We start from the raw sequence: 17,452 nt of genomic DNA, 5'->3' as shown, positions 1-17,452 counted from the left end.
AATGCAATTGTGCTACAATCAAACAATGGACAGCCAATTTAAATTGAGATTTCAATCGATGCTGATTTTTAAAAAAAAAAAAAGATTCCAGGTAAAAGCGCTAAGGATTTTTTTACGCCCGACTCAGCTGTGTATACTTCCTCTTTTCCATTACTATTGTTTATATACGTGTCTGTTTTGGTTTATGGATAAAACTTGGGGAGATCATGAGTGATTCAGGCGTTACGCTAATCTTGTAAAATCAACGATGTTGAGTGGAACTGCTACAGGTATGAATCACTTATGTTTTACACGCTATTAATATAGGTCGAGAAACCGAGTAAAGATGTCAAACGATCGTAAGTCTCCGAGTTGCCGTTTCCTAGCCGTGTAACATATCCAGTAGAAAGGAACACAGAAAGTTTTTAACGTAGCTCAGTAGCTACATTGAAGTATAAGTTTTGGGTCTAATTTAGGTGAAACCTGGTACTTGCTATGCGAACGGATTTGGTTTCAGTTAGCTTGCCGAAGACTTTAGTGCTTCTTTTACTGGTCATATATGGTAAGTAGTTGTCTTTTAAAATGTTGGCCCGGGGTCATAAAACTTTTTAATGCAACTCAAAGTTTTACGGAATTTCTATCTTTGGTTTGCTTTCTCACAAAATAAATTATGCCATTCAATGTTTTCCTTTTCACATAAATCAGTACGCTAAAAACGGTATAAAGATTTGATAAAGATAAATTTTATTGAATGTGGCCACGGTACTGTATTTCTTTTATTCTTTCTTTTCTTGCTTCATGTAAATTACAGATTTACGTCCATGATTATCATATATATATAATATAAATGAAATGGGGTTTAACGTCCTACTGTTCTGCACCGACTGGCCCAATGAAGACGGGCATCGGCCATACAGTGTGCTATGAGGGAAATTTTGGCCGGATAGCGGCGCTACGGCCTAATCTTGTATATAACATACTGAAATATCATGGAATAAATAGATATATTATAGTGTGTATATTTTGATGTCATACATTTATTTTGGTTTTGTTTGGTCGTGCTCATTTGGAGGCATATTTAATCATGCTCGATGCCAAATTGAAGTTAAACTAGAACTGCGATGCAGTAATGACTGGTTTCACCGGTGCCACGTTACCCTTGAACGTATGTCACTTCCGGTGCCACGTTACCCTTGAACGTATTTCACTTCCGGTACCAATGAAACCGTTAAACAGGTTTCCACATAAGCATTGCATACATGAAATAAAATGGACGCAGAATCAACCATATCCAGCAATCAATTATGTTATACATTTCTTACATGTAAGTGATCCTGACAAAATTACATTACTTCCGGTGATAATGAAAAATGTTAAATTAGTTTTATGAAATCAGAAAAGGCATCATCACATGGTAAAAATTTTATGTAAATCGAATAATAATTGCCACTTTTATATAGACCAAAAACCTTTAAAAGTGACTTGTAGAAAATCCGCTTTTTTTTCCTGCAACCGTACAAGTTAGAAACCATTTTGTGATATCTGTATGATCGTACGAGTTCATTCTATTTGTTGATTGGAATCAAATATCAATTTTAAACAAATAACAAATACAACTCATTTGAATAAATTATTTGTTTCGAAGGCTTTAAATACAGTTTTTGCCCAAATTACGTCATTTCCGGCGACATTGAAAATGTTAAATTGAGTTGAACTAGTCACAATTGACATTATGCATCAAATGGCGCCACTTTTATGAAAATCCAATAATAATTGACTCTTTTACAGGCACAATAGCGTAAAGAGTGACTCGTGCAAAATTGGCCATTTCTCGGCAACTGCGCATATTACAAATTAATTTTCACATACATTCTCTTTGTATAGATTATTGCTACGAGTTTATGAAAGTTACGAAGTAATATTTTAAAATATGAAAACGCTGGATGGGTTGTAAATAGCTTAATTTTACACCTTTTTTCACCTTTTAATCGAAATAGCCCGAAAACGGAATCGAAATTAAAAAAACTGGTCTTTAAAGGGCGCACAATTTCAGTTATACCAGATTTGAAAAAAATAATATTTGCTTTCGAAAAATGGTACCTAAAATTGTAGTTTTTTGTAAAATTACGCCATTTCCGGTGCCGACAGATAACACTATTGGTAACAAAAAAAAATGACAATTGAGACAACGGAGCATATGAACTTTGTTTTATACAAATCGAACAATAAATAATTAATCTAGGACTGAAAAACTGAATTAGCCAATGGGGACCAAGGAAAATTACCGAGACAAAAATTTTTCACATTTTTTATCAAGTCAGAGGACTCGTTATATTTGTGTAAAACACGACTAAAAAATATTCATAAATAAAAAAGTTTTGTAAAAATTTTAATTTTCTAAATTTGGCGCCTAATATCTGCGAAGATTTGCCGAAAATCAAAAATCAAAAGTAGCGTAGCTATGTGCCCCGTCTCCGACTATGCCAAAATGTATCGAAAGTTAAAATCCAACGATTATTTTTAAAATTACTGCAATAATTTTTAAATCGATAGCTTCGGTGATTTCGGACATTTCGCATTGTCGCAGAACGTTCAAAATAGCTTTATCCTCTAAGTCACACCCACTTTCCCAGTAAAACCGAAAAAATCGAAACGATGCGACAAGCAGTTGCTGAGATCTAATCAAAATTGAATTTGAATAATAATAATAATAAGAACTAGAACTGCGAAGCAGTAATGACGGGTTTCGCCGGTGCCACGTTACCCTTGAACTTATGTCACTCCCGGTGCCACGTTATCCTTGAACTTATGTCACTTCCAGTACCAATGAAACCGTTAAACAGACTTCCACATAAGCATTGCACAAATAGATGCAGAATCAACCAAATCTAGCAATATCAATTGCATCTATACATTTGTTACCATGTGTTACATATGTCAAAAAAGTGATCCTGACAAATTTTGTTACTAATTATCGATAAGTTAGCTAACTTTATAATGGGAAATTAAAATGGGAAAAAAAATCTGTAAAAGTCATTCTGACAAAATTGGTTATTTCTCAACAAGGGAAGATGCTAGAAGCCATTTTTGGACATCTATATGATCATATTGATCCAATCTTTATGTCAATTGGAATCAAATATCATAATGCTAAACCAATAATAAATATAACTCACTTCAAACAAATATTTGTTTTGAAAGCTCAAAATACAGTTTTTGTCCAAATGACATTACTTCCGGTGATAATGAAAATGTTAAATTAGTTCTATGAAATCATGGCATAAGGCATCACATGGTGAAAATTGTATGAAAATCGAATAATAATTTACACTTTCATAGACCAAAAACCTTGAAAAGTGACTTGAAGAAAATCGTCTATTTCTCTGCAACCGTACAAGTTAGAAACATTTTTATGGTATCTGTATGATCGTTTGGGTTCATTCTATTTGTTGATTGGAATCAAATATCATAATTTTAAAAACATTACAGATCAGATTCATTTGAATAAAATATCTGATTTGAAGGCTAAAAATACAGTTTTTGACCAAATGACGTCATTTCCGGTGATAGAAAAATGTTGAATTGGCTTGACCTAGTCTAAATTGGCATAAGGCATCAAATGGTAAAAACAAATTGTAAAAACAAATTGAAAATAGAATGATACTTGACTCTTTTACAGGCAAAATAATTTAAAACATGACGCATGCAAAAATTGCCTATTTCTCGGCAACCGCTCATATTACAAACTAATTTTCACATACATTCTCTTTGTATGGACTATTGCTACGAGTTTATGAAAGTTACGAAGAAATATTTTATAATATGAAGACGCTGAATGGGTTGTAAATAGCTTAATTTTACACCGTCTTTCACCTTTTAATCGAAATAGCCCGAAAACGAAATCGAAATTAAGAAAACCGAGTCCGATGTTTTGTGCACATTTGCATGGCGCATCCTTTTGGTAATATCAAAATTTGAAAAAATAATATTTGCTTTCAAAAAGTGGTACCGAACTGTCAAAATTATAGTTTTTGTTAAAATTATGTCACTTTCGATGCCGACAGGTAACTATCCGTAACAAAAAAAATGATATTTTGGAAAAAGAATGATATGAACTTTTGTTTTAAACAAATCGAACAATAAATAATCAATCTAGGACCGAAAAACTGAATTAGCCAATGACGGCTAACGCAAATTACTGAGACAAAAATTGTTCACATTTTTGCTCAAATCAGATGACCATTTAGCCCTGGATAAATTATTCTAAAGAAATATTCATTAATAAAAAAAGATTTTGTAAAAATTTAAATTTGGCGCTTAATATCTTCGAAGATTCATCGAAAATGAAAAATCTAAAGACCCGTAGCTATGTGCCTAGTCTCTGGCTATGTCAAAATGTATCAAATGTTAAAATCCGGCAATTATTGTTAATATTACGGCTATATTTAGAAAAAAACAACTTCGTTGATTTCGCACATTTCGCATTGTCGCCGAATGTTGGAAATTAGATTTAATCGCTTAGTCATGCCATCTTTCCTGAAAAACCAAAGATATCGGATTGATCCGACAAGTACTTTCTGAGATATACTCAAGTGGAAAATAAAACGGCCAACGTGTTGGATGATTGATTTTTTGGTAAAAACAATCATCACTAGAACCGCGATGCAGTAATGACGGGTTTCACCGGTGCCACGTTACCCTAAACATGTCACTTCCGGTACCAATGAAACCATTAAACATGTTTCCACATAAGCATTGCACACAAATAAAATGGACGCCGAATCAACCAAATCCAGCAATATCAATTCATTTTATACATTTGTTACATGTAAGCGTACAATACTTCCGGTGATAATGAAAATGTTCAATTAGTTTTATGAAATCAGAAATGGCATAAGGCATCACATGGTGAAAATTTTATGTAAATCGAATAATAATTGCCACTAAGACTTTTATAGACCAAAAACCTTGAAAAGTGACTTGTAGAAAATCGTCTATTTCTCTGCAACCGTACAAGTTAGAACCCATCTTTTGGTATCTGTATGATCGTATGGGTTCAATCTATTTGTTGATTGGAATCAAATGTCATAATTTTAAAAACATTACAAATCAGACTCATTTGAATAAAATATCTGTTTTGAAGATTAAAAATACAGTTTTTGCGCAAATGGGGTTATTTCTTCCGGCGATACTGAAAATGCTAAATTAATTCTATTAAATCATAAATGTCATAAGACATATGGTGAAAAGTTTATGAAAATCGAATAATAACTGACAATTTTACAGACTTGTGGAAAATCTGCAACCGTACAAGTTAGAAACGTTTTTGTGGTATTTGTATGATCGTATGGGTTCATTCTATTTGTTGATGGGAACAAAATATCATAATTTTAAAAACATTACAAATCAGACTCTTTTGAATAAAATATGTATTTTAAGGCTAAAAATACAGTTTATGCCGAAATGACGTCATTTCCGGTGACAGTGAAAATGTTAAATTGGTTTCACCTAGTCAAGATTGGCAAAATAGCGTGAAACGTGACGCATTCAAAATTGCCTATTTCCCGGCAAACTAATTTTCGCATACATTCTCTTCGTATGGATTAATGCTACGAGTTTAAGTTACAAAGAAATATTTTAAAATATAAAAGGTGCTGAATGGGTTGTAAATAGCTTAATTTTACACCTTTTATTCGACAATTCAGACCACGGAGCATATGAACTTTGTTTTATACAAATCGAACAATAAATAATTAATCTAGGACCGAAAAACTAAATTAGCCAATGGGGGCTAACGTAAATTACTAAGCCCAAATGTTTTCACATTTTTGCTTAAGTAGGATGAATCTTTAATCCTTTGTAAAATACCATCAAAAATGTTCATAAATAAAAAATTTGGTAAAAATTTAAATTTTCTAAATTTGGCGCCTTATATACTATTCAAAAAAAAGTAGGGGATATTTGATTTTTAAGTGTTATTAAAGTCACCTAATGAAACTGACGAAGAAACAAATGACAAAATGAAATGAAGTTCACATTCATCGATTTATTCCAAATGATCGTTAGACTAAGTAAGGCACAGACTGACCATTATAAGGGTAAAATGATACCCGGGGTCAAACAGCAAAGTTACCACAGCATCACAACCAAGTCAGTAACGGGTAAATCCTCCTCTGTTTGCCAAACAAGCATTGATCCGACGTGGCATACTCCTAATGAGACGTCTAAGGTCATTTGGGTCCGGATTGTCCCATTCCTGTTGCAACGCAGCAGCAAGTTCTTGGACATTGGCAGGACGTTGTTGACGTTGACGTAACCTCTGTCCAAGCATGTCCCAGACATGCTCGACTGGGGAGAGGTCGGGACTCAGTGCTGGCCAAGGTAATGTAGTGATGTTCTGTTGTTGGAGGGAACCTGTAACGATCCTGGCCCTGTGACATCTTGCGTTGTCATCCTGGAAGATGAAACGGCGGCCATGACGTCGTGCGAACGGCACAACATGGACTGCCAAGATGTTGTCCCGGTAGTACTGGCCTGTAACACGCCCTGCAACAACATGTAAAGCCGTTCTTCCAGCAACAGTGATGCCTCCCCACACCATAACAGAACCACCCCCAAATCGATCATGTCTGATGACGTTAACGTCTTGGAAGCGCTCGTTTCGACGACGCCACACCCTCCTACGTCTGTCCAAAAAATCAACAGTGAACCTTGACTCATCTGAAAACATCACATTGCTCCAGCGTCGATTATCCCAGTGTTGACGATCCCTACACCAACGACGTCTTGCCTGAATGTGATGATCTCTCAAACAAGGGATCACGCGAGGACGTCGGGCGCGAAGGTGACCCCTATGCAGTCGATTCCGAATCGTCTGGCCACTCACTCTCACACCGGTGTCTGTTTGAAGACGAGCGCTGATCTGATTTGCTGTGATGACACGATTTCTCAAGGCCAAGGTACGGATAAATCGATCCTGGGCTTGAGTTGTCGCCCTTGGTCGACCTGAGCGTGGTCTGTCCTGTACAGATTGTGTATCACGGTATCTGGACCATAGCCTGCTTATGACAGACTGAGAAACATTCATCGTCCGCGCCACAACCGCCTGTGTTGTGCCGATCTGTAGCATGCTAAGGGCACGTAACCTTTCATTTTGGGTAAGCCGACGCATATCAAAATTTGTTTTCTGGTCACTAAAACAATTAAACTGATGTTTCCACCCTGGATTTCAATGCCACAATGACTGTAACATTCAAAGTCAGAGTCGTGCAAATCTTGGGTTGGACCCCCATGATGATCCCAAGCATCACCTGCATTCCATGCGGTAGCAATTGGTGCGTTTGGGCGTCACATGTAACTGGAAATGTTTCTTCTGTTAGGTTCTAAAGTGACTTTTTTCGTAGTCATTTGCATATTTTAGTATTATGCCCCCAAAATCAAATATCCCCTACTTTTTTTGAATAGTATATATCAATGAAGATTTGCAGAAAATCATAATTCAAAAGTAGCACAACTGTGTGCCCTGTCTCGGGCTATGCCAAAATGTATTGAAAGTTAAAATACAACGATTGTTAAAATAAGTAATTAAGACAATATTTTTAAAAATGACAATTTCGGTGAATTCGGACATTTCGCATTGTCGCAGAACGTTCAAAATAGCTTTATCCTCTAAGTCACACCCACTTTCCCAGTAAAACGGAAGACCCCGTAACGATGTGACAAGTAGTTGCCGAGATATAAGCAAAATAAAAAAAAAAGAAATAGACATACAAGCAGTACTGAACCGGCTTTCAGGAATCAGACAGGAAGTGTGTCATACAATAGCCCATTCATCAAGCTAACGATACTATAGTTGTTTCGATTCAGTGACACCCGGCTGAGAAATCGCGATTTTTGCAAGAGTACCAATTTTTTACTGTATTTTCTCAAAATATCGAACATTTTTTCGACTACTTACGGTTTACTGATCATTATCGGAATAAATTTAACAAGGTGGTATGGGAAGTTAACTTCCTGTGCCAGAAGTTTCAGAAAGATCCGTTGAACAGTTTTTAAAAGAAAGGAAAATTAGAAAATATTTAACGATATTTAGCAAATAATTGGTAGTCTGATGCCAATGTGTTACCCCAACCCCTCCTTAAAATATGTTACTGGCACTCCCACAGCTGCTTAGGTAGAAAATGGCATCAAAGTGGTGCACATTACCAGAAATAGATAATCAATTTTAGAAAATTGTGGTATGAAGGATTTTTGACAGCAGCGCTATAGGGAAGTTATTTAGTATTCCAATTGTTTTGGGTTGTGTTACGTGCAAGCAAATGGGTACATAGGACCTAGGTTTCTCATCCCTCTCGACTATATGTTGTCCTTTGTCAGGCCATCCATCATCCTTACACTTTTCGAAAGGGAAGAACCAAGCTGGAAAATCTGATAATTTCTCGACTAATATGGGGATTGCCTATTGGACCTAGATGTTAGCAGTTGTGGTCTAGGGTGTACATCCAAATGTAAAAGACTTGAAATGATATAAATGGTCCAAAAAGAGCCTCAAACTTTGAAAAATCGTTAATTGCTCTATGCATGTTTCTGAATCTTCTGGTACAGGAAGTTAAAGGCCAACGCCACGTTTTAAAACTATCCCGAAATTGATACGTAAACCGGCAGTAGTTGATACGATATCCGATATTTTGAAAAAATGCGTAAAAATAAAATTTATGCCAAAAACGCGATTTCTTCGTTGGATATTACCAGATCAAACGAGCTAAAGTGTCGTTCGATAGCTCAGTCAATCGACTTTCGTATGCTTTCTTCGGGTCTGTTGCTTGAAAGCCGATTTAGTGCTGCCATGCAGGTCTGGTTAGGCTTTCGTCTGAAAGACTGAGATTACTAAAATTATTATTAGGCTTTCAGACTTGTCTGAAAGCCTATTGTGATTACTAAAATTATTATTATTTATTATTAGGCTTTCAGACTGAAAGCCTATTGAGATACTAAAATTATTAGGCTTTCAGACTTTAAAGACTATTGTTTTTACTAAAATTATTATTATTTATTAGGCTTTCAGACTTTTGTCTGAAAGCCTATTGGGATTACTAAAATTATTATTAGGCTTTCAGACTTTCGTCTGAAAGACTATTGAGATTACTAAAACTATTATTTATTTACTACTACTACTACTACTATTATTATTATTTACCGCGGGAGCCTTTTTCTCCATGATCGAAAACAGATATCGATCTGGGGTTCAATTTTCTCTCGGGAAACCATGTGGTGGTTACTCGATAAAGTATTTTTGAAACTTCTGCGCAGACCGGAAGTGGCCGAATTTTGAACGGTAGCAATAAATCAAAAATCGGCCGTGGTTTCGCCAATTCTTTACCTATGTTAAAACAATTCACATTTTTGGAAACCCTGAATCTTTTCCGAGACAATGGCTATCTCACATTTTTCAATTCATCTATGGTTCTTGTCGTTCGAAATTTGAAAATTTAAATTTTTACATAAAACTTTATGAATATTTTTTAGTCGTGTTTTACACAAAATTAACGAGTCATCTGACTTGGGCAAAAATGTGAATTTTTTTTGTCTCAGTAATTTTCCTTGGCCGCCATTGGCTAATTCAGTTTCAGTCCTAGATTAATTATTTATTGCTCGATTTGTATAAAACAAAGTTCATATACTCCGTTGTCTCAATTGTCATTTTTTTTGTTACCGATAGAGATATCTGTCGGCACCGGAAGTGGCTTAATTTTACCAAAAACTACAATTTTGACAGTTAGGTACCATTTTTTGAAAGCAAATATTTTTTTTTTTAAAAACTGATATAACTAAAAGACTGTGCCCTTTAAAGGCACACAAAATGTTCGGATCGGTTTTTTTTTAATTTTGATTTCATTTTCGAGCAAATTCGATTAAGAATTGAAAAAAAGGTGTAAAATTGATCTATTTACAACCCATTCAGTCTTTTCAGATTTTAAAATATTTCTACGTAACTTTTATAAACTTGTAGCTATAATCCATACGAAGAAAATGTATGTTAAAATTAGTTTGTAATATAAGCAGTTACCTAGAAATGGGCAATTTTGCATAAGTCACTGTTTTCGTTATCTTGCCTGTAAAATAGTCAATTATTGGATTTTCACAAAAGTGACACCATTTGATTCAAAAAGCAAGTATGCGTCGTATCAAATTGATTACAATTTAAAATTGACACCGGAAGTGACGCCATTGTCAAAAAATGCATTTTTAACTTTTAAAATCAATATTTTTCTCAACCAAGAATTATTTAATATGTATTAATAATTGTCCCCCGCCTTTCGAAGAAAGCAGGGGACTATTAAAATGGGTTCGTCCGTCTGTCTGTCTGTCCGTCTGTCTGTCCCGTCTGTCTGTCCGTCACACTTTTTGGGACACAATAACTCTCTTCCTAATTGAGCTAGAATGTTCAAACTTGGTGTATGTGTTTATTAGGTCAATGCCTTGATGGAGTTCGAAGATGAGCATTTTCTGCTTAGGGTAAGTAGAGATAAGCAATTTGATTGGTTGATGCTTTGGGACACGATAACTTTAGTTCTAATTAAGTGAGAGTGATGAAACTTGGTGTATAGTTTCATTACATCAATACCATGACTAAGTTCGATATTGAGCATTTTCTGTTGAGGGTAAGCAGAACGATAATCAATTTGATTGGCCGAGACTTTGGAACACAATAACTCTCCTTCTAATTGAGCTAGAATGTTCAAACTTGGTGTAGGTGTTTACGAGGTCAATGCCTTGATAGAGTGCAAAGATGAGCATTTTCTGCTTATGGTAAGTAGAGATAAGCAATTTGATTGGTTGATGCTTTGGGACATGATAACTTTAGTTCTAATTAAGTGAGAGTGATGAAACTTGGTGTATGGTTTCATTACATCAATACCTTGCCTAAGTTCGATGATGAGAATTGTCTGCTTAGGCTAAGGAGCAATAAGCATTTTGATTGGTCAAGACTTAGGAACATAACAACTCTGCTTCTAACTTGATGTTGATGTTCGTCCTGACCAAATTCAATGATTAACATATCGAGCTAAAGCTAAGCAGAGATAAGCAATTTCCTTGGTCGATGCTTTGGGACAAGATAACTTTGATTTTATCTGATAGAGAGTGATGAAACTTAGTGTATAGTTGATAATCAGTTTGATTGCTCGATACTTTTGAAAAAAATAGATGTGCGATTAATTAATATGTGTCATCTATTTATTTGGGGATTTCGGCGGGGGACATCAGCCTCACTGTTGGCTTGTTTTAACTTTTGGTTTACATTCACATATTAATAAAATTCATACGGTCATATAGATTTCACAAAATTGTTTCTAACTTGTTCAGTTGTGGAGAAATAGGCAATTTTCAACAGGTCACTTTTCATTGTTTTTGGTCAATAAAAGTGTCAATTATTATTCGATATTCATACAATTTTCACTGTGTGATACCTAATGCCATTTACGATTTCATTCAAGTAATTTAAGATTTTCATTATCACCGGAAGTAACGTCATTTTGGCAAAAACTGTATTTTTAGCCTTCAAAACAGATATTTTATTCAAATGAGTCCGATTTGTAATGTTTTTAAAAGTATGATATTTGATTCCAATCAACAAATAGATTGAACCCATACGATCATACAGATACCAGAAAATAGTTTCTAACTTGTACGGTTGCAGAGAAATAGACGGTTTTCTACAAGTCACTTTTCAAGGTTTTTGGTCTATAAAAGTGGCAATTATTCGATTTACATAAAATTTCACCATGTGATGCCTTATGCCATATGCCATTTCTGATTTCATAAAACTAATTGAACATTTTCATTATCACCGGAAGTACTGTACACTTATTCGGCGTCCACTTTATTTGATGTGTGCAATGCTTATATGGAAACCTGTTTAATGGTTTCATTGGTACCGGAAGTGACATATGTTTTGGGTAACGTGGCACCGGTGAAACCCTTCATTACTGCATCGCAGTTCTATTTGCTAAATATCGTTAAAAATCTGATTTTCCTTTCTTTTAAAAACTGTCCAATGGATCTTTCTGAAAATTCTGGTACAGGAAGTTAAGTTCCCATACAACGTGTTAAATCTATCCCGACAATGATCCGTAAACCGGAAGTATTCGAAAAAATATTCGATATTAAAAAAAAAACGAGTAAAAATCGGTGCTCTTGCAAAAATCGTGATCAAAACACCTAAAGTATCGTTTGATGGGTTATTGTATGACACACTTCCTGTCTGATTCCTGAAAGCCGGTTCAGTGCTGCTTCCAGGTCTAGTTATTATTATTATTTACCGCGAGAGCCTATTTCTCCATGATCGAAAACAGATGTCAATCTGGGGTTCAATTTTCTCTCGGGAAACCATGTGGTGGTTACTCGAAAAAGTATTTTTGAAACTTCTGCGCAGACCGGAAATGGCCGAATTTTGAACGGTAGCAATAAATCAAAAATCGAACGTGGTTTCGCAAATTCTTTACCTATTTTAAAACAATTCACATTTTTGGAAACCCTGAATCTTTTCCGAGACAATGGCTATCTCACATTTTTCAATTTCAAACATTCATCCATGGCTTTTGTCGTTCGAAATTTGAAAATACGTTGTTTAGGAGACAATTTTTGTAATTTTCAAATTTGACCTACATTTTTGGATACCTGAAGGCTATCATTACATAGCCCTGTGGCTATTTGATAAGTCAATCCGGTTATTAAAACTCCCCCGACAATAATCTCCATACCGGAAGTATGCAAAAAATGAAGAAAAAAGGTTTTAAAAAATAGCGCTCTTGCGAAAAACTTAAATTATCCATCAGATGTTAGCAGACCAAAAGAACTAAAGTATCGCTGGATAGCCCCATTAATGGACTATCATATGACATCTGAATGATACGATTTAGATGGTTAGAAAATAAATTATGGTACGCCGAAAATCTAGTATTTTCAGTTTTGGAGCATTTTGAGACGCCATTTTCTAGAAAAAGATTTTTTCTTAAACTTCTTTTACTCAGAGTCCTGTGGGTGGACTATGGCATGAGTCCAAAAATAAAAGCATTGAAATAATATAAGTCGTCCAAAAAGAGCCTCAATCTTGGAAAAAAGTTGAAAAATCCTTAATTTACTGAAAATGCCCTTCTATTTTTCATTCTTTGGAAAACAGCTGAATGGATTTTTCTGAAACTTCTTGTACAGAAGGTTAGGTAACCAAACTTGTTAAAACTATCCCGACAATGATCCAAAAACCGGAAGTAGTCGAAAAAATATCCGATATTTTGAGAATAAAAAACATAAAAAGTAAAAAAATGGTGATCTTGCGAAAAAAGTTATTACTACGTAAGATTTCACCAAATCAAAACTACTAAAGTGTCATTGGAGAGCCCGAACAATGGACAATCGTACGACATCTCAATGGTAAAAATTCGTGGGTTAGGCAATATATAATGAAACGCTGAAAATCTATTATTTTCCTTTTTGGAGCCTATTCAGACGCTTTTATCTCGAAAACTTCTCTTATTTCCTTTCTTATACTTCTGTTACTTAGAGTCCTAACGGTGGTCTATGGTGTGAATCCAAATTTAAAAGCCTCAATATAGTATAAATGGTCTAAAAGGGCCACAATCTTTGAAAAAATCGAAAAATCGTTATATCTGTAAATCTCCTAATGGTATAAGGGAGGTAAAACTGTCTAATGGATATTTCTGAAACTTCCGGTACAGTTAAATCTATCCCGATAATGATCCGTAAACAGGAAGTAGTCAAAAAAATATTCGATATTTTTTTTTTTAAAAAAAAGACCGTAAAAAAATCGGTGCTCTTGCAACAATCGGGATTTCGCCGTCGGGTGTGACCGGATAAAAACATCTAAAGTATCGTTTGGTAACTCGATAAATGGGCTATTGTATGACACACTTCCTGTCTGATTCCTGAAAGCCGGTTCAGTGCTGCTTTCAGGTCTAGTTATTATTATTATTTACCGCGGGAGCCTATTTCTCCATGATCGAAAACAGATATCGATCTGGGGTTCAATTTTCTATCTGGAACCCATGCGGTGGCTACTTGATAAACTATTTTTGAAACTTCTGCGCAGACCGGAAGTGACCGAATTTCGTGCGGTGCATAAAAATTTTAAAAAGGCCGTTACTTCGTCAATTCTGTACCTATTTTCATACAAATGACATTTTCAGAAACCCTGAGTCTTTTCTCGGACGATGGCAGTTGAAAATTTCGAAATTTCGAAACTTCGTCGCTGACTTCTAGCGTTCGAAAAATGAAAAATTTTGTTTAAGAGACAATTTTTGTTATTTTTCAAAATTTTCAAGGCAATCCTATTCCAGTAATATAACTTTCAGATTTATCACACTTTATTTTTCGATTTTTTTCGAATTTTCTGCCCATTTTGTGAGCCCGAGTTATGGCCGAATCGACGTTTCTGAAACTTCTGGAACATGAAGTTATAGTCCAAATCCAACCGATAAAGCTATTTCGACAAGGATCCTTAAACCGGAAGTGGTCGAAAAATTGTCCGATATTTTGAAGAAAACGCAAAAAATGGGTGCTTTTGGGGGGAAAAGCGTGATTTCTCCACCCGATATCAACGGATTAAAGAAATTAAGGTATCGGTGGGTAGCCCGGGGATTTGACTATCATATGATACCAATTTCACACGAATCCTATGAGAGGGCAGCAAAATATGACATGCTGAAAATCAAGTATTTATGACATGCTGAAAATCAAGTATTTTCTTTATTTTAACAGATTTTCAAAAAAAAGTTATACATTCAGATAGCTGTCCTAATTACGATTCTAACCATGTATAATATGAATTGAGTTATTGAAATTTAATTTTCGATATTTTGACATTTTGATGTTTTTGACACTTTTGAACATAGGATTTCCCCAGGGGCATTTTATCTGATCAGACAATGAAATATTTCATTACATAGTCCTGTGGCTATTTGATAAGCCAATCCGGTTATTAAAACTATCCCGACAATAATCTCCATACCGGAAGTATTCAAAAAATGAAGAAAAAAGGTTAAAAAAAATAGCGCTCTTGCGAAAAACTTGATTTCTCCATCAGATGTTAGCGGATCAAAAGAACTAAAGTATCGCTGGATAGCCCCATTAATGGACTATCATATGACATCCGAATGATACTAAATGAAATGGGGTTTAACGTCCTACTGTTCTGCTCCTAACCTGGGCTAATGAAGACGGGCATACGCCATACAGTGTGCTATGAGGGAAATTTTGCCCGGGCAGCGGCACTATCGCCTACTCTTATATCGAATTCCAACTGCCAGGGGACCGAATGATACGATCTAGATGGCTAGAAAATAAATTATGGTACGCCGAAAATCTAGTATTTTCCGTTTTGGATCATTTTGAGACGCCATTTCCTCGAAAACGAAAACTACGATTTTTCTTAAACTTTTTTTTTACTCAGAGTCCTATCGGTGGACTATAGCGTGAGTCCAAAAATAAAAGCATTGAAATAATATAAGTGGTCGAAAAAGAGCCTCAATCTTGGAAAATATACTATTCAAAAAAAGTAGGGGATATTTGATTTTTAAGTGTTATTAAAGTCACCTAATGAAACTGACGAAGAAACAAATGACAAAATGAAATGAAGTTCACATTCATCGATTTATTCCAAATGATCGTTAGACTAAGTAAGGCACAGACTGACCATTATAAGGGTAAAATGATACCCGGGGTCAAACAGCAAAGTTACCACAGCATCACAACCAAGTCAGTAACGGGTAAATCCTCCTCTGTTTGCCAAACAAGCATTGATCCGACGTGGCATACTCCTAATGAGACGTCTAAGGTCATTTTGGTCCAGATTGTCCCATTCCTGTTGCAACGCAGCAGCAAGTTCTTGGACATTGGCAGGACGTTGTTGACGTTGACGTAACCTCTGTCCAAGCATGTCCCAGACATGCTCGATGGGGGAGAGGTCGGGACTCAGTGCTGGCCAAGGTAATGTGGTGATGTTCTGTTGTTGGAGGTAACCTGTAACGATCCTGGCCCTGTGACATCTTGCGTTGTCATCCTGGAAGATGAAACGGCGGCCATGACGTCGTGCGAACGGCACAACATGGACTGCCAAGATGTTGTCCCGGTAGTACTGGCCTGTAACACGCCCTGCAACAACATGTAAAGCCGTTCTTCCAGCAACAGTGATGCCTCCCCACACCATAACAGAACCACCCCCAAATCGATCATGTCTGATGACGTTAACGTCTTGGAAGCGCTCGTTTCGACGACGCCACACCCTCCTACGTCTGTCCAAAAAATCAACAGTGAACCTTGACTCATCTGAAAACATCACATTGCTCCAGCGTCGATTATCCCAGTGTTGACGATCCCTACACCAACGATGTCTTGCCTGAATGTGATGATCTCTCAAACAAGGGATCACGCTAGGACGTCGGGCGCGAAGGTGACCCCTATGCAGTCGATTCCGAATCGTCTGGCCACTCACTCTCACACCAGTGTCTGTTTGAAGACGAGCGCTGATCTGATTTGCTGTGATGACACGATTTCTCAAGGCCAAGGTACGGATAAATCGATCCTGGGCTTGAGTTGTCGCCCTTGGTCGACCTGAGCGTGGTCTGTCCTGTACAGATTGTGTATCACGGTATCTGGACCATAGCCTGCTTATGACAGACTGAGAAACATTCATCGTCCGCGCCACAACCGCCTGTGTTGTGCCGATCTGTAGCATGCCAAGGGCACGTAACCTTTCATTTTGGGTAAGCCGACGCATATCAAAATTTGTTTTCTGGTCACTAAAACAATTAAACTGATGTTTCCACCCTGGAATTCAATGCCACAATGACTGTAACATTCAAAGTCAGAGTCGTGCAAATCTTGGGTTGGACCCCCATGATGATCCCAAGCATCACCTGCATTCCATGCGGTAGCTATTGGTGCGTTTGGGCGTCACATGTAACTGGAAATGTTTCTTCTGTTAGGTTCTATAGTGACTTTCGTAGTCATTTGCATATTTTAGTATTATGCCCCCAAAATCAAATATCCCCTACTTTTTTTGAATAGTATATATATATACGGAATATGCAGCAAAGATAATAATCAAATGCAATTAAAGCTTAACACCTTTGATTAGGGGACCATTAGGAACTAAACCTACACAACAGAAATCTCTTAAAGGGATTTTATAGGGTGAATTCTATACTATTTTACAGAATTTTGGTGGCCTGTAGGAAATAATGGCCCCATAATTCTGTAGTGCAAATCCCATAATTTTTGCTACAGATTTATGCTAAAATTTCTAAAGGAAAAAATAAAGTATTCTATAGTTTTTTTATTGTGTTTTTTTGTAGTAAATTCTACAGTTATGTTTTTGTCTTTAATCAAGTTTTGTGAACAGGCCCCGAGTTCACAAAGCATTCTCAGACTTAAGTTGAGAATTTACTCAAACTTGTTC

The 17,452-nt window shown here is 36.1% G+C and overlaps 1 protein-coding gene across 1 annotated transcript in view; it reads left to right on the top strand.

Moving 5' to 3' along the window:
• The first annotated feature begins 362 nt into the window (after positions 1-362).
• The window catches only part of LOC126811299 (uncharacterized), a 105,067-nt gene continuing 87,977 nt past the window's right edge, over positions 363-17,452 (top strand). Inside the window, exon 1 of the mRNA XM_056099129.1 lies at positions 363-541. Within this exon, the coding sequence (XP_055955104.1) occupies positions 475-541 (67 nt within the window). The 5' untranslated portion in view covers positions 363-474. The remainder of the gene's footprint in view (positions 542-17,452) is intronic.

Source organism: Patella vulgata, chromosome 2 (genome assembly GCF_932274485.2).
Source record: "Patella vulgata chromosome 2, xgPatVulg1.2, whole genome shotgun sequence".
Taxonomy (NCBI): Eukaryota; Metazoa; Mollusca; class Gastropoda; family Patellidae; genus Patella; species Patella vulgata.
This window is presented reverse-complemented; position numbering and strand designations above follow the sequence as displayed.